Raw genomic sequence first — 23,229 nt, 5'->3', positions numbered from 1 at the left:
AAAATAAATGTTCTTTGTCAGACAGATGGCATATAAAAGATAAAATCTGTTTAACAAAACTGGTGGTTTCATTACCAATGGCCAAAGATTTTTCCTGAATCTGTCTCCCTGACATTTAAGTGGAATCGGCAGTTGTACAGTCTCACTAGCAATAAACTCCAAGCTCAGATTTCTATCTTACATGTATGTCCCACTCTGTAGACTTCAAAAACATATCAAAAATAAAACTCAGCAGTTGATCTTTCACTTAAAATCTTTTAGATGTCACAATTCCTGTGTGCCTTCAGTTTTAACCCTGCACTCCACCATTTGCAGCTACTGTATTTTCCAGGTGAAGTACGACCACTGCTACAGCAGTTAGATCCAGGGTAGACTAGCTTAAGACACCTCATTCTTCCACATCTTCCAGGACAGAACATACTACATCCAACTTTTTACCCCTCAACCAGCCGCTGACCTGCCTGTTGTGAAACCTGCATGTTGCAGCTGGACTTCCCTGCCTTATTAATCCCAGACTTCTCCCAAGGACATTTTCTCAGGTTATTGTATTACATCTAACTTCTTATCTCTCTACTAAGCCACTAACCTGCCTGTGCCTCAACTGTGAAATCTGCACATTGGAGCTGGATGTCCCTGGCTTCTTGCACCCAGACGTCTACCAAGGATGCTCTCTCAGGTTAATGTACTACATCCAACTTCTCATCCCTCTGCTAAGCCACTAACCTGCCTGCAACACAAGTGTGAAACATGCAAATTGTAGCTGGACTTCCTTGGTTTCTTGCACCAAGACATCTCTGAAAGACATTCTTTCAGCTTAATGTACTATGTCCAACTTCTCACCCCTCTACTAAGCTGCTGTCCTGACTGTGCCACACGTGTGAAACCTACACATTGGAGTTAGACTTCCCTGGCTTCTTGCATCCAGATATTTCCCAAGGACAATCTTTCAGCTTAATGTATATACACCCTCTAGCCAGTAGCAACTTTTTATTAATGCTTTATTGTGACATCTCCCTGCACATCACCAGTCTGTGCTCTAGCCGTTTTCACACATCTTATTTCAGCCAAGGACCCTGCATCCTTTGAGACAACTCTGCTCAGGCTACTGAGTCTTTCCAGTGTCTGCCTAACATATCTGTGCCCTCCCTCTGCTATCCCCCACCCCTCTCTCCTCTGGTATTCTCTGATCCCTTCTCTCCCCTGAACTTCTCCCTGTTACTAATTTCACATGTATGCACATCCGTTTGGACTCCAGCCTACAACACCCTACATTCAGACACTATTGCTCCATTATATATTCTACAGCCTTTACCAAAAATATAAACTTATTTTTAATACTTCAACTTCCAACAGCCTCTGTTACCTACATTACCACTCTTAAGATCTTATCCAGAATTATCCTTTCCTCTTCCTCCAACAATTTACTCTTACCTTGACCAGTCCTCCACCTTACTCACTGCCATTTTCTATACATTTAGCTAATTGATTGATTGTTTTTCTTCTCAGCACACTACCAGACCTGGGCCAGCCCACTGCGCTCAGGCTCACTCCACTGCTCTACCCTACCTCCATACCCAACCACCCTTATATACCCTAAACTTATCCTTATATGCCTTGTTGAAGCCCTCCCAACCTCCAGTTAACCAATACTAGCTAATCCCTACCCAAACTCTAATCCTTCCCTCTTCCTTGCTTTCTCTCTCTAATACTACTCACTTCACCCACTTGCACATCATCCCCAGACTCCAATTACTTCCCTTCCTGTTCCATCTCTGCCTATACTTTTCGTCTTTCAAACAATTTATCTATTGCTCTTACCTGCCTACCCCTTCCCGCTATCTACCTTAATACCTTACTCCAGCTCCCTTCTGTCATCACTGCAGTCTCTCATCTACCTGTCTCTCCCATATCATATCATAACATTAGTGAACTTCCTCCTATCCCCTTTCTCCTCATCCTCTCACTCTTATCTTCTTATCAGAGTAAACTATTCTATTTGTCATAATCTCCTGCTCTTTCTCATGATGCTCTATCTTACAATATTATCCTAATCTCTGTCTCACTCTATAACACCTCCTACACTCAGTTTTACAAAGTAAAATATTTCAGCCATACTCTGTCTACCCCCAAATATAAGTTAAAAAACTCTAACTGCTATACATACTACACTAAACCTAATCTTCCTTTACCCTCCTGCTAGATGGAGACATCCACCCCAATCCTAGCCATCCCCTACCTCTACCCCCACTGCCACTAACTCACCTACTGTAAATCAACACTCCTTTTCTTTAACAAAACACATCTGTATCTGCTCTATCAACCTTCAAAGTCTAATCAATAAAATTATTGAGTTACATGCTTGGATAACCCATCATTCTCCTCACATCCTAACATGTTCCAAAACTTGTCTCAAACCTCATATCTCAACTTTTGAAATCCTTTCCCCCAACTGTAACATCTTCTGTCACAACAGACTTTCCAAATAAGGGAGCGGTGTTGCTATCCTGTACTTGGTTCTACTTAACCTCTAATCCATTGTTCCCCCTCCCTGACTTTCATTCAGCTGAGCTTATCATTCTCAGTTGCAACCTTAACCCACAGACAAATGTGCTATTGCTGCCATCTATATTCCTCCTGGCAGCAGAATACCTATTCTAGAATCCATTCTATCCTGTATCTCCCAACATTAGCCCTATTAGACAATCATATTAAGATATGTCAACATTGGAATAAACTGTCACTAAATTCTCCCAATCTTAGTATCAGCCTGTACAGCTTCAGTCTACTTATCACAGCTCCCACCTGTATGAACAAAAATACCTCTTCAACCCTAGATTGGATACTAACATCCAACCCTAATCACTACCACAGTCCCACCACTATACCCAACTAATTAAGTGATCACCTCCCTTCCTTCCTTCAAAGGTTGCCATTCCACACCACCAAAACCCACATCTATAGGGAATGCCGCAATCTAGCTAGCTTTAATAAGGAAGCCTTTATCAACCTACTGTCTCTAATTAATTGGTTACACCTCTATGACCTTCCTCTAAATGATACTGTTCTTGAGTTCAACAATATTTTCCTTAACATACTAAACATCCAAGCACCTGATAGAAAAATTAGAGTAAAAAATCAACCCCATTCCCTGGCTCACCAAAGACACTTTCTCCATAATGAAACTTAGAGACAGTACTTGGAAGCAATTGTTAAAGTCAAAATCCTCCTCTCTTCTCCTTAAATTCAAATATCTAAGAAACCTCACAAAAAAAACACATTATTCAGGACAAAAAAAATTCTATCAGGAAGCTCAATCTATCTGCCACTCAAACCCAAAAACTTTTTGGCACACCATGACCAAGATTCCTCACCCAGGGAAGACTACTACTCCAAACCCATTGCCCAATAAAACACCTCTTGAAATTGTTACTTTACTTAACACTTACTTCATAGAATCTATCCATAAACTAACTCTCCCTGGCTAAAATCAAACATAATCCCCCAACAACCCCAGCACCTGCCTTCCCACTGCCTTTTCCCTAAAACCCATCTCCACTGCCTATACAAAATACCTCTTACTGAAACTCAAACCATGTTCCCCGTCTTTTGACAACCTGCCCCCACAATTTCTCAAACTTGCAGCTAATACTATCGCATATCCCATCTCTGTCCTTATAAACTGCTCTATCAAATAATCCACTGTCCCTGCCATCTGCAAATCCTTCTATACTAGTCCCCTTCAAAAAGGAGGTAACTCCACAAATTCTTCCAACTTTCAACCCATAACCATCCTCTCTCCTTCTCAAAAATCCTAGAGAAATGCATTCATAGACTACTTCTCAAATACCTACTTCAGGAAAACCCTTTGAACCCCCTCTCAACATGGCTTCAGGCCCCTCACAGCACCTATACAGACCTTCTATCTTTCACTCAGTCTGTCACTGAGGCTAGACATGGCAATAAACTGGTGTCAAGTCTTTTCCTGGACCCTTCCAAGGCATTAATTAATTAATTAATTAATTAATTTATTTATGTATGTTACATTTGTTAACCGGGAAAGTCCAACTGGGCATGGATCCCATTTTCAGCAGAGACCCAGGGAGAGAAGCTTCACAAAGATTAGTACAGTAAATGTAGTAAATACAATAGACATGTTAATAAAGTACATGCCTATTGTATTTACTGCATTTGCTGTACTAGCCACATATGAGTGTAACCAAATGACTGAACAAAATGTTCTTTCAACTGTATTGGTTATTGTAACACACTGTACTCCTTATAGTATATTTACTTTTTGCTTATTTCTAGGCCTTGAGACTGTACAGTACAGAGTCAAAAAGTTAATGAGGTACAGTTTCAAGGCCTAGAAAGAAGCAAAAAGTAAATATACTATAAAGAGTACAATGTGTTACAATAAACAATACAGTTGAAAGGACATTTTGTTCAATCATTTGGTTACACTCATTAGTGACTAGTACAGTAAACACACATTGAGTAAGAGTATAGAAATGAGTTGTTGCAAGCTAACCAGGTGTCAACAGCAGTAAAGGATTCTTGTGTCAATTACTGGAGTTGAGGGAGTCATGGTGTAGAGCAGATTACAGTTGTGTCATTGGTGTACTGGAATAGAGTGGAATGCTGGGTAGCTTTGTGGAGTTGGTTGGGGAATATGTTAAAAAGAAGAGGTCCAAGAATGGATCCTTTGTGGACCTCTAGGGTAACAACTAGGAGGGGAGATAAGGAGTTTTGCCATTTTAGTGCTTGTTGACGATTGGTTAGTTAGTCTTAAAATCACACTAGTGTGGAGTGGTTGAGATTAAGATCAGAGAGAGCAGAAAGGAATTTGGGATGGGAGACAGTTTGAAGGCCTTTGAGAAATCTAGGAATACAGTGGATACTAGGTTACCATTGTTTTGATGTTGGTTTACTGTGTTGATAACACTAATAAGGGCTGTGGTAGTACTGGTATTGGGGCAGAATCCATTCTGTCTGTTGGTTAGCAGTTTATTAGTGAGGAAAATGTTCATTATTTGGGAATAATTTTTCGAGGATTTTAGATAAGAGGCAGAACGGCAATTGGGGGTAATTAGATAGTTACACAGAGTTACCTCATTTGTGGAGTGGTATTATATGCAAAATTTTCCACAGAGAAGGAACATGTTGTTCTGATAAGTAGTGGTTAATGAGCATGGAGATTGGGTAAGAGATGGCTTTGGCTGTGATCTTTAAATATTCTGCAGGTATTTTTTTGGTGACCAGGGTTGTGGAATTAAGCCTAGTTAGGTATTTATATATTGTGCTAGTTAAGACAGGCTGTAAGGAGAAGTGGCTTTCTGTAGTGTTTACTGTCTGTAGGCTAATAGCTTTAGTGTTGGTCCCCACCCTCCCTGTTGGTGTCTTGTTGCTATACTTGGTGGCTTTGCAGTTGCTCCCCCTACTGTAAATCTGATCTGGGACACTCCTCCCAGTCTAGTGTCTTTAGCTCATTCTACCTAATACAGAGAGAACATCTGAGAAGGCCTTCTGTTTCTCCTTTTTCCCTTTCAAAAAAAAAAAAAAAATTGCCTGAATCTCCTTGTGTTCTGACTGTGCTTCTCAAATATTTTGGAAATATAGAGTATATTTTAGAGCATTTATTATAACTGCAATTGCCTTAATATTGCTACAACTCAAGTGCTCTAGGTTCCACTGCATCTGAATTGTTTGTGTGTTTTAGCTGCTTTTCTGTATATATAGACTTCTCTGTATATGTAGACCATCTACTTATTCTGCTGTATTACTGCCTCTTAAATAGTTTTTCAGTTTTGCACTTGCCTTGCTTCATTTAAAGAGTTTTAATTTTTAGGTTCATAGGTTAGTACTAGGCTAACTGCCCTTGTGAGCCATTTTAAGCCTAGCTAGTCATCCCCTGTGAGATTCAAACCCTGTATCTTGTATTTGCAAGGCAAACACCTTAACCATTATGCCACCCTCCCAACAAGAGTGTTAATTGCATTTACTGTTTAGGACTACACACTCAAGTGTGTTAGCCTTTTCTGTGTTTACTGTATTATTACATTGTTTAGCCTGTTTCAACAAAAAAAAATACTATCTTGTTTGCTCGTTTCCTAGCCAGTCCATATCCCAGGCTTTGCTTGTCTCAGGACTTTATTTTCTGTGTTCAGAGCTATCCAGACCTTGCTGTGGTAGAGGGAAGTCCTACTGCTCAGTGCTTACCAGTTTGAGTGGTGAGCATTGTACTGCCTATCTAACGCTAGAGGAGTAGTTTCCAGCTCTGAAATTGTAATTGTATTAGCCTTTTTGGGCTGATTTCTATCCCTTTCAACTTTCTGGCTTAAAAACGTGTGTGTTTGCACATTTGTTGCATCGTGCAGCACTGCGAGGCTACAGTTAAACTATTCCAGGTGCCAGAAAGTCTGCTTTTCAAATTTTCCCTTAGAACTAGCTGGTTTCTCAGTAGTAGCATTAAAATCTGAACCCCTGTGACTAGCAGTTGCTCTAGGACCTGCTGTAAAGCACTAGGAAACCTGAAACTGATATAAGCACTCAACTCTCCTTGTCAATAAGGGAAATTAATCATAGACACTAAACAGACAATAATTGCAAATTAACTTGCAAAGGTAAGGGAAAACAGCTCTTAAACTTTACAAAAAAAGTACCTAAACAGGCATGTCCAAGGGTCAGCTTCTGGTGATTTCTCCTGTCCACCTCGTGAATCTGGGCATACTGGGACAATGCGGCAACTGCCTCATGTGCACAGACAATCCTCTTCTCCTACCACTCAACACTACAACCTGCGAGAGATGCACTTACATAGCCAAACTGGAAGCAAAGCTCTCTCCAGCCAAGATTGTGCTAGACAGCCAAGAGGAGAAGGTTAACACCTGCACTACACCTCAAGCAACTCATAGCCCTTCAAAACCCACACCATTGACACCCACATATAGCAACACTAAATCTACATATGCGGAAGCCCTTAACATTAACCTGCCCAAGCAACAAGGACCTCCGAAGCTGAAATGCAAACAAACACCAGTCACAACCAAAGGGACACATAGCTCACAACACCAGTGTGCCACCCAACAACAGCCCCTAAGGCAAGACAATGTACCCAACACTTTAGTCATAGGAGACTCTATAGTCAGGCACACTGATGTCCCATTCACCAGGCTGAGCAAGGAGAAAATTACAGTCAGCTGCCTGTCGGGTGCCAGGATCCACCACATAACGCATGCACTCAAGTCACTCCACAACAAGTATAAATACGACTCTGTCATTGTCCATGCTGGATTGAATGACTTGAGATGCACCTCCCTGGACTACATGAAAAGAGACATGGAAGAGCTCTTGGATCATGTGGCCCAGGCAGGTATGACCCTAGCCCTGAGTAGCATCCTGCCTTCACCCAGAATGATACTACAGTATAAGGACAAAATGATTGACTTCTACAATTGGCTAACCTTCTGGTGTCATTCAAAGGGGATCCAGTATTTGTCTGCCTGGGAAGACATGATCAACAAACCACGACGCTTTGCTAGAAAAGTTCTGCACCTGTCACCCCTGGGATTCAGGTTACTGGCTAAAGCTCTTGCCACCCCTATAGTGCCTTTTTAGGCAAGGTTCAAAGGATAAAACCAACACCGTAACAGATACAAACATGCACAATCCGAAGGTAATGCTACTCAATGCTAGAAGTCTAAACCTCAAAATGCACTCTCTTGAGGCACTCCTAAAAATGGAGAACATCAATATCTGTGCAGTAACTGAGACCTGGTTCAAGGATCCAGAGAGCACCCCTGCAATACCAGGCTACAACTCTTACCACACTTTTCGGCCACAAAACCAAGACCGAAACACTAAAGGTGGAGGAGTGTCCATATTCACCAAGGATATTCATACCTCCAGGCTAGTTGCCAACACAATGCATCTGAAATTCTCCAGGTGCAACTAACACTAGGTAAGACTGCAATCCAGACTGTAGCTTGCTACAGATCCCCCACCATGCCCCAAGATTCTCACTACACCTTTCTAAACATACTGGAAAATATTAAGATACAACAAAACACCCTAATACTGGGTGATTTCAACTACCCTGCCATTAACTGGGAAACTACTTGGGTACCAACTCCTTTTCCCAATGGTTCTTGGAATTCATAAATTCCAATGCCCTGGATCAACTAATCCATTGTCCCACCAGGGGTTCCAATATCCTAGACCTGGTCATTACCAACATGGGAGACAGATGCTCCACACTAGTGGTCACCCCCTCATTGGTCAGGACTGACCATAAGCAAATCACCCTTGACATCCACATCCCAACCCCACCCCCCCAGTAAGGAAACCTTAAAAAACTTCTCCAAAGCCAACTTCATGCTACTGAAGTCAGAAGTGACAAACTTCATGACATCCATACAGATGGGATCTGAAAGTTTGACTGCAGAATCATACACTAAGGCACTGTATGAGCACATCCACTCGTGCATGAATCGTGCCATCCCAAATAGAACCAAGATGCACTTCTCCAAAAAAAAGGAAGCCAATCTGGTGGTCCCCTGCTATAAACAAACTATACAACAGAAGGAAGAAACTGTTGCAGAAAAGAGGAAAATCCCAGTATGCAAAAAACTCCCTCACCAGCCTCAGTAAGAAGTTGAGATCCCTCATAAAATCCTCAAAAGCTAGTTACGAAAATAAAATTGCCAAAGATTCCAAAGACATCCACAAGGCATTCTATAGTTATGTCAAGAATCTAAATGGCAATGCTCAGATCTGCTCTGAGCTACATCAGAATGGCATTAAATATACTGATCCCAAATATATTGCCAATATCCTGGCAGATCGATTTAGTGCCAACTTAACCCCCCCTCTCACCCCCTAAAGGGCCCATCTCAATACCAAAAGATTGCCAAATTCCAGTAATCATGGCCACACAGGTAGAAACCGCACTCTCCAAAGCTAAGAATACAGCATCCATGGGACCAAATGACATCCCAGGCTGTGTACTACATGAACTACTAAATGAACTGCACCTCACCTAAGTGTCATGTTTAATCATAGCCTCACCTCTGGCTTCGTGCCCACTGAGTGGTGCACAGCTACAGTTATTCCACTCTACAAGGGGGAATTCGCCTTGGTTCCTGGGAACTACCGTCCTATCAGTCTGACAAGCCTGATCTGCAAGGGCATGGAATGCATTATCATGGAACTTATAAACAAATACATTGGCAACCTTCAAACACTGGACCCCACCCAGTTTGGATTTGTGAAGGGCCGATCTTGTCTCCTGAATCTGATTGACTTCTTTGAATCAGTCTCCAGAGCTGTGGACGAGGGTAAGGCAGTCCATACAGCCTATCTGGACCTCGCCAAGGCCTTCAACACCATCCCCCACTCTGGAATCATAGATAAACTTACTAAGCTGGGCATAAATCCCTATGTCACTCGATGGGTTGCCAACTGGCTTACTGACAGAACCCAGGATTTAAAGGTAGCAGACTCCAAATCCAGCTCCAGACAAGTGACAAGTAGAGTACCTCAGGGTTCAGTTTTGGGACCACTCTTGTTTGGCATCTACTTCTCTGAAGTACAGGCCAACACTAAGGGACTCTGGCTAACAAAGTTTGCAGATGACTACAAACTGGGAGCCATTATTGAATCCCCAAATGATGTGGATATTCTACAAAAGGGCCTTACAGAAACAGATGCCTGGTGCCAGAGCCATGGGCTCAAGCTTAATGCCAAGAAATGTATAGTTATCCCCGTTAGAAAAAAAACATGTACCCATGAATTACCACATAGGTGGCAGGACACTAAACATCAAAAGTGTGATGAGACACTTAGGGACACAGGTGGGCAGTGGTCTCACTTTCGATAACCACATCGCCACAACAGTCAGGAAATCCTTCTATGTGGCACACCTCATCACTAAGGGCTTTTCATCCAGGAAAAAAAGAGGTCATTGTCCCACTGTACTCATCCCTCATTAGAGCCATTATAGAGTTTAATGCCCCGTTTGGTATGTACCTCACAAGACATCTGTAACAGCTGGAAAGGCCACAGAAATACCTCACTAAAAGAATCACAGGCCTAAAGCAGATGCCATATGCTGATCGTCTAAAAACACTCCATCTATACTCTGTGGCATATCGTCTACTCAGAGGCAATCTCTGCTTAACATACAAGACCATGTCAAACACTGAGCTGTTGGACATGCTCCACTTAAAGAAATCCCAATCCCTCAGAGCTCACACACTCCAGGGATCTAAACCATGTCATCACAATGAACAAAACATGCTGGAGGGATAGGTTCCTGACCCAGAGACTCCTCATACTCTGGAATAGGTTCATAGATTGGTACTAGGCTATTGGTCCTAAGGCCTATGCAAGCCTAGCCATAACAATTCCCTGGAAATTTTTTCCCACAATATTTACTTCTCTGGGCCTCTGTCTAGCAGGGCGACTAACATGATCAGCCTCTTACTGAGGCTGGTGAGGGAGTTTTTTGCATCCTGGGATTTTCCTCTTTTCTGCAACAGTTTCTTCCTTCTGTTGTATAGTTTGTTTATAGCAGGGCTATAGACCAGATAATAGACTGCCCATACATGTCAAGCAGAGCACCTCATTGGCCCTCTTCAAAAGGAACCTTGATGATTGGATGGGAGATAGGAAATTCACCCCGGGGATCATGTCAGTTGCCCTGCTAGACAGGGGTCCAGAGAAGTAAATATTGTGGGAAGAAATATCCAGGGAATAGTTATGGCTAGGCTTGCATAAATCCTAGGGTTGATACCCTAGTACCAACCTATGAACCTATGAACCTATATAGTAGTTCCTTTTGCCTGTCCTAATTTGTTTTTTGGCTTTGTTCCTTAGTTCCTGGTACATCTGCCTATTAGTTTGAGTTTTATTTTGATGTTATGAGTCCCATGCTTTTTCTCTTTGTTTAAGTAGTAGATGGGTATCTCTGCTCAGCCATTTGACACCGTCTCTCACCCTAAGCTCCTATCTAAACTATCTGATCTCAATCTCTCCTCCTCCACTATTCTTTGGTTCTCTAGCTATCTTAACAGCAGTCTACAATCTGTTACATAGCAAACTTCCTGTTCTCCTTTCCTATCTGTCCAAACAGGAGTCCTTCAAGGATCCATCTTAGGGTCTCTACTTTTTAACATCTTTACAAACAATCTATGCTCCACCTGCTGCACATTTTCACCGATTCAGTATGCTGACAATTCTACTCTTGTTACCTGCTCTATTAAACTCACTGACCTCCACACCCTCGGAGTTCTTTCAACACCATTGAACACTGGTTCATCAGCAACCAACTCATCCATAACCCTAAAAAAAAAAAAAAAAAAAAAACTAATTTGCTTCTTTTCCTACCTAAAAATATGTCCAGTCTTAGTGCCTCCTTCTGTATCTCTTCCCTGGACAAAACTATCATACATGCCAAGTCCAACACCAGACTCCTAGGTATTGCATTAGATAATCAACTAAAATTCAACCTTCTCATCCAACTTTGCATCATAAAAAGAAATCAAAAACTTGGTCTACTTTATTGAAACAAAACAAAAATCTATCCACTACTTCTAGGACTTCACTTGAGCAAGCCTACCTCCTTCTCTACCTACTCTACTCATCCCCTATATTTACCCACCTCCAAACCAACCTCATAGCCAAACTTGAACAAACTTACAACCAAATTACTAGATATGACTGCAACCTGCCTTACAAATCTCACCACTGCCTCACTCTTAAGCAAATACATTGGCTTGAATTCTCTCAACTACTCCAACTATCTCAGCTACAAATGGCCCATTTAGTAATTAACAAACCCACAGACTGTCCCTCTGTGCCCACTGTTATATCCCTCTATATACATGAACATCCTCACCATAGCTCAGTATAAGTCCTACTCAACACCTACAAACCAAACAAATCAATAGGCAGACTGCTCTATAAGTGCTCAATATCCCATACTTGGAACACATTTCCTAGTAATATATGTTCTATCAAATCTGCCTTGCTCTTCAAAAAAGAACTAAAAAAAACTTCCTTGCTAATACACTTTCCTGCTCTTGCCTAAACATTATCAATATCATACTCATTAATATGTCCTTAACATGTTTTCCTTTCCTTAAGAAAATATAACAAATAATGTATAATTTCTCTCACCTCTTAGTAGGCAATATGAGACAGAGAATAGTTGGAGCTTTTTGAGACTGTCCATATAGGACAAGTGTTTAAGGTCTAAGATCCTCTTTGTGAGGTACTTTTGTGGCCACTCCAGTTGTTGCAGGTGTCTAGTGAGGTACATGCCAAAAGGGGCACTGTACTTGAGGATTGGCCTAATGAGGGAAGAGTAGAGGGAGACAATGGCCTCTTTCTTCCTGGATGCAAAACTCTTAGTAATGAGATATGCCACATAGAAGGTCTTTCTGACCACAGTGGCAATGCGGTGGTCAAAAGAGATGCTGCTGTCGACCTGTTTTCCCATATCTCTTATTATGCCTTCTGTGTTCAGTGGACTACCATCGATATGGTAATTCATAGGAACTAAATTTTCCCAAAGGGTATGATGACACATTTTTTGGCATTGAGCTTAAGCCATGGTTCTGACACCAGTCATTGGATTCAGTGAGGACTTTCTGTAGGACATCAACATCACTTGGGGAGTTAATAATCGCTCCTAACTTGCAATCGTCTGTGAACTTTGTCAGCCATTCATGTTGGCCTGGACTTCAGAGAAGTAGATACCAAACAGGAAAGGAGCCAGGACCGAACTCTGTGAGACTCCACTCATGACTGGTCATCATTCTGACTTGGAGTCAGCTACTTTCACACTGTGGGTTCTATCTGTGAGCCAGTTTGCAACCATCTAGTGTTACAGGGGTTGGCGCCTAGCTTAGTGAGTTTTTCTATGACTCTTGAATGGGGAATGGTATCAAAGCATAATCAATTCTGAAAGTCTACTGGATTGGCTTTGTGTTGTAATGGTATCAAAGGTGTTGGGCAGATCAAGGTAGGCTGAATGAACCACCTTGCCTTCATCCACAGCTCTGGTGACTGACTCAAAGAATTCGACCAAGTTGAGCAGGCATAATCTACCCTTCACAAAACCAAACTGTGTGGGATCAAGACTTTGGAGATTCCCTATATCCTTGTTTATTAGGTCCATGATGATGCATTCCATAGCTTTGCATATCAGACTCATCAGGCTAATGGGGTGATAGTTCCCAGGGTCTGTAGTTGCTCCTCCTTTGTGGAGAGGGAAGACTGTAGCAGTGTGCCATTCAATGGGGACAAAACCTGGGGTGAGGCTGTGATTGCACAGAGCACACAGGTGAGGTACCAGTTTACTCTGTAGTTCATGTAGGACACAGCCAGGGATATTGTCAGGTTCCATAGAAGCTGTATTCTTGGCCTTGGGCAGTGCTGTTTTAACCTGTGCAGCAGTAATATTCGGTGCCTGGCAATCTACTGGTACTGTTATTGGTCCTTTGGGGGGGCAGGGGTAAAGTTGGCAATGAATCTGTCGACCAGTATATTGGCAATATCTGTTGGCTCAGTATAGGAGGGACCATTGTGCAGTAGCTCAGAGCATATCTGGGTATTGTTGTGGAGATTCTTTACATAACTATAGAAGATCTTGTGGTTGTCTTTACTATCTTTATATGTTTTCATAGCTAGCTTTAGAGGATTTGATGAGGCAGTTCAACTTTTTGTTAAGGCTGATAAGGCAGTTTTTCCAGTCTTGGGACTTCACCTTATTCTGCATCAGTTGCCTCCTTCTGTTGTAGAGTTTGTTTATGGCAGGGGACTACCAGATTGGCTTCCTTTTTTGGAGGAGAGCATCTTGGTTCTATTGGGTATGGTGAGATCCATGCATTTGTGTACGTGTTCATACAGTGCATTGGTGTATGATTCGGCGGTCATGCAACTATTCTTCATTTGCATGGGTGCCATGAAGTTAGCCACCTCTGTTTTCAGGAGCCCAAAGTTAGCTTTGGAGAAGTTTTTGATTGTGGTTACCTTTACGGGAGGTGGTGGGAGGAATGTGGGTTTTCAAGGTGATTAGTTTGTGGTCGGATCTAACCAGGGAGGAGTTGACTACTGGTGTAGAGTAGTGGTCGACCATATTAGTAATGACCAGGTCAAGGATGTTGCTACCTCTAGTGGGGGTAAAAACGAGCTGGTCCAGGGAATTGGAATTAATGAATTCCAGGAAACGTTGGGCAAGTATATTTGTATATGAGTAGTTTTCCCAGTTAATAGAAGGGTAGTTGAAGTTGCCCAGTATGAGAGTGTTAGTTTGGACCCTAATATTCTCCAGGGTGCTTAGGAACATGGTGTGTAATCTTGGGATGTGGTTGGGGACCTATAGCAGGCTATGACTTGATTCACTGTCTTACCCAATGTTAGCTGCACCTGAAGTATCTGTGATGCATTATGTTGGGCTACCAGTCTGGAGGAGTGCACATCCTTTACGAATATGGAAACACTACAGCCTTTGGAGATTCAGTCCAAGTTCTGGGGCCAAAAGGTGTGGAATGAGTTATAGCCTGGAATTGCAGTGGTTCTTTCTGCTGCCTTGAACCAGGTCTCTGTTACAACATAAATGTTGATGTTCTCCATTTTAAGGAGTGCTTCAAGCGAGTGCATTTTGAGATTTAGACTTCGAGCGTTGAGCAGCATGACCCTCAGATAGCATTTGTTTGTAACTGTTACAGTTGTAATTTGGTCTCTGGAACACTGCCTAAAAAGGCACTATAGGGGTAGCAAGAGCCTTGGCCAGTATCCAGAAGTGCAGGGTTGACAGATGCAGGCCATCTCTGGCAAAGCATTGAGGTCTGTCAATCATGTCATCCCAGGCAGACAGATACTGGATCCCCTTAGAATGACACCAGAAACTTAGTCAGTTGTTGAAATCAATTATTTTCTGCTTGTACTGTGGTATCATTCTGGGTGATGGTAAGATGTTGCTCAGGGCGAGGGTCATACATGCCTGGGCTACATAATCTGAGAGCTCCTCCATGTCTCTTTTCTTGTAGTCCAGGGAGGTACATCTCAGGTCATTCACACCCATGTGTACAATGACAGAGTCATATTTGTACCTGTTGCTGAGGGACCTGAGTGTGTGCATTATGTGGTGGACCCTGGTACCTGACAGGCAGCTGACTATTACTTTCTCCTTATTCAGCCTAGTGAGTGGGACATCAGTGTGCGTCACTATTGACTCATTAATGCCTTAGGGGATTTAGTTGAGTGGCACACTGTTTAGGAGAGTTATGTGTCTCATGATTAGTATTGTGTTGTGTTGTGGTGGTTAAGTGTGTTTCTGCCTTCGAGTTCTCTACTGTTTGGGTAGATTTTTATTGAGACCCTCCCTGAAGGTGGGTGTGTGGTTTGTGTTTTTATGCGAAGGCAGTGCTGGTGTGTGTTCTGGAGGGCTATGTGTTCCATGTGGTGTGGTGCAAGTGTTGACCTTCTCCTCGTGACCAGCTATTCTGGTCTTGGCTGGAGACTGCGTGGCTCCCAATTTGGATATATAAGTGCATCTCTCACAAATCTGAGTGTTAGGATGTAAGAGCAGAGGGTTGTCAGTGTACATGAGGCAGTTGCTACATTGCCTCAGGATGCCCAGGTTTACCAGGTTAATAGGAGAAAGCACAGGGAATTGACATTTAAAATGTCTAGAGGGGTGGGCGTTAATAATAAGTACTGGAGCTGTTTCCTTGCAGAATGTTTAGTGCTGGTAGCACTTTTGTGTGCTACAATAATTGCTACAAGAAGTCTGGTAAAGTGCTAGACTAATAAGCTAGTAAAAGTGCAGGAGAGGAGAGAATCAGCAGATCTAAGGGAAAAATTGAAAAGTAGACTTTGGCACCACTCAGAAGCTTACAAACAGTCCTGGATACAGCAAATCTGTATCTGGACTAGACTGGTTACAAGAAAGGCAGGAAACAACTGCAAATGCAGGATTTCTGACCAGAAAGTTGAAAGAGATGGAAAAACTGCCCAAACAGCCAATAAACTGCAATTTCTGGGTCAGAAACCACTCCACTTGTGGTAGATAGGCTACCTAGTGCTTACCACTCTCACCGATAAGCTAGAAGGCTTCCATCCAACACAGAAAGGTTTGGGGGGCTCAGAAGCTTACATATAGTCCCGAATACAGCAAATCTGTATCTGGACTAGACTAGTTACAGAAAAGTCTGGAAAAGTGCAAATGTGGGCTTTTAGACCAGAAAGTTGAAAGGGATGGGAAAACTGCCCAAACAGCCAATAAACTACAATTTCTGGGTCAGAAACCACTCCTCTTGTGGTAGATAGGCTACCTAGTGCTTATCAGTCCCACTGATAAGCTAGAAGGCTTCCCTCTGACACAGAAAGGCTTGAGGGGCAAAGAAGCTTACAAACAGTCCTGGATACAGCAAATCTGTATCTGGACTAGACTAGTTACAGGAAAGGTGGGAAACATATGCAAATGCAGGCTTTTAAATCAGAAAGTTGAAAAAGATGGAAAAAACTGCCCAAAATGCCAATAAACTACAATTTCTGGGCCAGATACCACTCCTCTTGTGGTAGATAGGCTACCTAGTGTTTACAACTCCCACTGATAAGCTAGAAGTCTTCCCTCTAACACAGAAAGGCTTGGGGGGCTCAGAAGCTTACAAACAGTCCTGGGTACAACAAATCTGTATCTGGACTAGACTAGTTACAGGAAAGGCAGGAAACCAGCTTAGAATTTATTTATTTATTTATTTTGTTAGTAAAGTGGAAAGGAAGAAAGGAGAAACAGCAGATAATTCAAGTTTAAGGACCTAAGTGGGTTGGCCTTCTCAACTTTTCTCTTTGTATTAGGTAGAATGAGCTAATAACACTAGACTGGGATAGAGCTGAACAGATGGGTTGGTTGGGATGTCTGAAATCAAAATATGATCTCACTGTACTCAGTTGAGTGAGCAAATCAGATGGACCCAGGAGGAGTGTTCAAACACAAATTTACAGGAGGGGCGGGCAGTTCCAAAGCCACCAAGATTAATACCACAACAAGAACAGGGAAAAAGGGCAGGAAACTAACTGCAGAGAGACAGAGATGCCACAATATTCACTGAAATAAATAAATAAACAGAGAAATTAAATGCAGTACTATTGAAACAAATAAACAGAAAAATAAAATGCAGTAGTACTATCTTTAACACTGCAAGTCTGAACTTAACTCAGCTTATAATACAGTTGACTGTAGGTCAATAGTGGCCAGCCAAACAACTCAGATATTGAGCAGAAAATAAATTCAACAGATATGCATGATTGCATGTCTATTATGTTGTGTTAATATTGATTATATAGTTAACTTATTGTATTTTTTTGTTGAGCTTTTCTCCTCGGGTCTCCACTGAAAATGGATCATTGGCCCAGTTGGAATAACCCAGTCAACAAAAGACAAATAAATAAATAAATAAATGCATAATACATGTGAGGTTTCTATGTTGCACAACCATGTAACTCTAGAAGAAGCTACGTTTCAAATAAGGCAATGAGTTCTTTGACCTGGTATGATATTTCAATTAACACTGTATTTTAGGTACTTCAAACATGTCTACATTTGAAAATCCAATTTTACTATTTTAGCAGTTCTACTACATTTCCACAGAAAACAATAGGATATTCTATAAAGTTCACATTTTTGTATTATACACATTTTATATACTAAAACATTTAATTATGTAACAAGCACAGTTTTTATAAATAAACGTATTGATCTCAGCTTGGAAAATAGCAAATTCTAACTTCAAACCTGACTGGGGCTAATGAATGCAATAAAAGGAATATGATGTTGTTATTGCCAGAAAAAAACATCTCCATAAACAAATTCCTTCTTATAATGACAAATTACAGTAAAAATATAAATGTGCCTTCCAATCAAAACCCTCACAGACCAAATGACCACCATCTTGATAAGTAATTTAATATCAAACACATACCAAAACAAAATCAAATAGAAAAAGTGTGTGCATGCTTAAAAGTAAATAAAGCAAAACAGAAATCTGGAATATGGCACAGATGGAACATATTATACACTAGTAAAATAATAAATCCTCACAGTTTATTATATTACATGTTCAGAAATAGTAAAATGTCCAAATAGGAAAAAAAGAAAGAAAAATAAAACTCCATGAATAAAATGAAAACAAAAACACCACAAACAGACAATGAAGCAGTAAAGGAATGGACAGGAAGTGAACAATGGATATGTTCAGAAAAGTCTAGCAGTCCCCATAGCAACATATTCACCATATGTTACTCATTTAATGAGCTGTCATACTCCACATTGCTTGCATGCTGGAGAGCAATTGCTTGTAGCTCTGAGTCAGAGTAAACATAAATATGAGCGAAAATAGTTTAACCTGAACAAATAGTATAGCCTTTTGCCTTACTTACTCAGTATAATTATTTTTTTCATATTAGACACATTTAACAAAATACATAATACAAATGTAAGCAAAATAATAAACAGATCTTTGACAAAAATACTAAAATCAACTTTCTTTCTCATTTGGCAGATATAATCCAAAAGAAAAAAATAAATTAATCAAGTAATAACATGGAATAAAGTCAAACATGTTATAAAGTTATATGAATATGCAATCAGTGTTCTATACTATTATTACTATTAAAATAGATTATGCAGATTTTTATCTTCCATTATTTGCAATGTGTAGCATATATTAGAAAAAACAAACAGCTATGGACTTAATGTACTTAAATGGTGTGATCACTGGCATAATAAAATATTACAAACATATAAAATATTTATACCCAAACAAGCAAAAAAAAAATAGAATAAAACAAATCTCTCTCTCTTTCTCTCTCTCTCTCTCTCTCTCACACACACACACACACACACACACACACACACACACACACACACACACACACACACAACACACACACACACATGCACGCACGCACACACACACACACACACACACACACACACACACACACACACACACACACACATGCATACAATTACAGCAACACGATATCCAAGAGCAGAAGCAAAGAAACCATTTTGAAGCACAGTAATGATAGCTAGTGTAGGCATTATAGGAAATATGATGAGCTGTCCAGTAGTGGGGATAGCCTACAATGCCAAGGGTCACCTCATCCCTGACAGGTCTTTTATATCTATATAACACTTACTCTGTCAGGTTTTCTTGTTTATGTAATGAAGCTCTTCTGCATTCATTAGATATTTTCCTATATAAGTAGGTAATAGCATATAAAACATTTAACTTAATACATGGTTTAATAACATTTTATCTTTGTAACTGATTCTATAGTGAGTGATAAAAGCAGAAGAAATTTAGCTACAGTTTTGGAGGAAAAAAAAACAACTGGAGTGACAGCTTAGATTTCATATCGTCCACTTTACAGATGTTAATGACCAGGTCAATATACCAAGTATGCTTAAAGTTAGAAGCAACTCAGAGTAATTTTGTGTATAATTTGTTTGCCATGGTCAAGCTTTTAAGTTTTTTTCTTCCACTGATATTTTTACTTTTAGACTTTAGAGTTTTTACAATACTTCCATATAAAGCTGTTTCTTAAGTGTGTGGTTTCTTCCTGCTGAATTTTTCAGTTGACAACTTCTTGTTGCAAACATATTCTAAGGAAATCTTAGACTATGGTGGAATGAAATAATGAAATTGCTTATGTGTATTAATAAAAATGTATTGTCCCATTGTTAGCTCACTTTTTTGTATTTAGTTTTGTAGAAATCTATTGTCATTAGATATAATGTAGAAGGAATCTCTCTTTGTCTGAATGGCATTTCTAGTATCGTGTAATATATTTCCATGCTGTAATTAGGAAAGACCTACAAAGTTATATCAGTGTTTTGTTACACAATTAGGAATTACTCCAGTGAAAAGAAAAGGTTGCTTTGATAATCAGAAATTGCCAGAACATAGTGAATATGTAATCCTACATTGTAATCCAGAAGGAAAAATATGATAGTAATAATTCATCACATGATGTCAAGATCTTTTATCATGTGTTGACATCCTTTACATGGAAATAGAGTCTAGGATATATTTTAAGCAGAGATTCATGAATAAGGAAGGAACACAGCAGAAATGAACATGCCGATAAACATGAGTGAACAGAGGATACTAACATTGGCACCAGAGATAAAGAGAGAAGTTGGAGGGGCACATCAGATCAATGAACTTTAGGTTTTATATCTTATAATGCATACATATTTTTTGAGGTTTGCTGTCCATGCTATATGCATGACTGTCTTGATGAAGTAATTAGAAGTGCCATAGGAGATGGACAAATTAAAGAATATTTCCATTTTATTTACATCATGATCAGTAATAAAGTCCTAGTGTGGGCCTTCTAAGTACGTATCTATAAAAATTTACATCGGATGACTTAATATAAGGGTACATTTTATTTTCTTGACAGAAAGAGCTAAGAGTACATTCTCGGTTGGTTTCATGTATGACTGTAGCATTATACAGAGGAAAGAAATTTGGACCTGAGGATGGAATAGATCTTGATAAATGTGAGTAACTTTGAGTGGTTCTGAAATTTACTATAATTGTGGAAGCCTCATTACAGATTTTGCTATAGGCCAGGTAATTTCTGGTTATTCCTGTGTGGCAATATAAGGAAAGTATATATATATATATATATATATATATATATATATATATATTTTATACATATACACTTAAAACTAATGTTTCTACATTAAGCAGAAAGTCATTTTGTATTGTTAACATATGAAGATTGTGTGAACTGACAACAGAATAATCACTTTTTTAATACATGGTCACACAAACAAAGTCATCGTTACTGTTTCATTAATATGTTTGATAATATCTGTCATTTTGTTCATAGTATAATTGCATTAATTTTGAAAATAAAAAAACTGTGACAAACTTTTTAACAACGTTCAGCTAATGCTGCACATCTTTAAAATGTTCACATGAATAATTAATTTTAAAACAGCATTTGCAAGAAAAAACTTACTCCAAGTAATCAAGGCTATGTTTGCTGTCAGCAGGATGATCACTGTAATAATGAATGCGATTAACAGTTTTGTTGGCTGCCTGCCATTCTTTAACAGATCTTCCTTTGTTTCTAGAGCTTTAGGAGGGGAAAAAAAAGTATTAGTCTGAGTTTGCTATTTATTTTAGGTTGCTTGCACTAGTACTTTTGAATACCCTGATAAGATATAATAGAGCTAAGAAGCACATATACCTTACAACAGATAAGAAATTATTATTCTTTATGGCAGGTATTATAGTTTATAACCACAGTCATCTGAATTATTGATAGTCATATAATTTTGGGTGCTTGAATTCAATTACCATTAAATAGCATTGTCAATTGTCCTATTGTCTGATGCAGTCTACCGATAAGGTAATATTGTAACTTTCATATGGTTAATGAATAGATATATGATAATCTGTATATTACATCTGTAGGTTGACATATTAATGGTTATTAGTTTATTATATGTAATATGGATCCATAATGCTATCTATGACCTCCTTTTTATATATGGAACAGGTAGCTAGATGATCTATTGCTGGTAACTCCTATGGCATCATTAATCCTGGCCATGCAGTATGGCTCCCTCCACACAATGGATGAGGCATAAGCAATCTAACTTCCTACTTACATTATGTATCTACAATTGCATGCACAGGGTACACGATTGCTCATTTGGTAGAAGTAACACATCTTTCTCTTCTAGAAAAATCAGTTTAATACTGTAGATATATGACTATTCATAATATATGGGGCACACTGCTCCCCACAAAGAAAATTAAGCAGTTAAAATGTTAAAAAATCTATTCATTGTAATGAAAGTCACATCACCATTCAGTTAGAAATTACTTCTTTCAATATTACTGTAGTTGCTTTTTTTCTGTGCAAGATGCTTTGTAATACACAAGATGAATATTGTCACATGTAATTTTAATATACAGTAATTTTCTGCAGTTTTAATTCTGTATATCATTTTTTTTGCCAGCAGTGATCATGTCTTTGTGTTACAATGAGTAAAGAGAAAGATAACAAACAAAACCTAAAGCATAGAAACTAAAAGTATGCTTGCGTTATGTTAGTTTCTATAATTTTGCATATTGATTTTTAACCATTTGCATTTAGACATAATTAAAAATACCTTGTATAATCTCAGATTTCCTATAACAAGGTTGAAGTTTTCATTGCTATCTTCAACTAACAAACCCTTGTATAATCATTGTTTCTTCCTGTCTTGTACCCCATGTGCTGCAGTTAACAGATTTAAAGGACCTGGGGTAATTAACTGTAAAGGGCATAGCATTGTTTTCAAACATAGGTTATGCATTCTCAAATCTAATGAAATCTGGATTTTTTTCCTGACCAAAGCAGAGGGTATGTCATCTTTAGCCAGCAGTGATCATGTCTTTGCATGACATAGAGTAAAAAGGAAAGATAAAACACAAAAACTAAAGAAATAATTATAAGATTTTTTAAGGAATTTTTTATGCTGAGCTAAAGTCGTGTATCAAAGTTGAGTTTAAGTCCTGAGGTTAAACAATGGTAGGAGCAATCTATCTAAATGTGCCTTTGGTTGTGTTCTCAGGGATATTGATAGGCCAATTTGTCTTCTATGGAATATGAGGCTCATGAGGTTATCAGGCATGATAAAAGATATGACATACAAGAAACTGAAATAAGAGAATGGGTTGATGGGATGGCGCAGTACATTAGAGAAACAGAAGGGAAGAAATGTATCTGAATCCATTAAAGGCAGAGTTCAACTGCATATTAGTAGAAGAGACCAAAAGAAGGAACACAAACTTTATACATATATATGAGAAAGGAAGAGCAGAGTTACAGACCTATTTAGCCATAAACAAGAATGGAAGAGAGGTCATATGAGACAGGGAAATAGCAGACACATTGAATGGATACTTGATCTCAGTCTTCATAGTGGAAATGAGGAAATGACACATTGGGACAGAGATAGGAGTAGGGACATATGTGAAGCATAATAAGATAGGAAGAAAGGGTGCTGGAAGCACAAAGATAGCTCACAGAATTCTTAGGAATTTAGTCATTGTGCCAGTGAATAAATTAACAGAAATCATTTACAGATCACTGGCCAGTAAAGAAATGCATGCCATATGGAAGATGTCAAGAAATCAACTTTTGTAC

The 23,229-nt window shown here is 39.5% G+C and overlaps 1 protein-coding gene across 1 annotated transcript in view; it reads right to left on the bottom strand.

Moving 5' to 3' along the window:
• Positions 1-23,229, bottom strand: part of LOC122808179 — a 444,989-nt gene that overhangs the window by 153,598 nt on the left and 268,162 nt on the right. Inside the window, exon 6 of the mRNA XM_044079146.1 lies at positions 21,049-21,165. Coding sequence (XP_043935081.1) covers positions 21,049-21,165 — 117 coding nt within the window. The remainder of the gene's footprint in view (positions 1-21,048; positions 21,166-23,229) is intronic.

This window comes from Protopterus annectens, chromosome 8.part0 (genome assembly GCF_019279795.1).
Source record: "Protopterus annectens isolate FY-2018-M chromosome 8.part0, PAN1.0, whole genome shotgun sequence".
Classification (NCBI taxonomy): Eukaryota; Metazoa; Chordata; order Ceratodontiformes; family Protopteridae; genus Protopterus; species Protopterus annectens.
The sequence above is the reverse complement of the archived record's forward strand: the minus strand, read 5'-3'. Positions and strand labels throughout refer to the sequence as shown.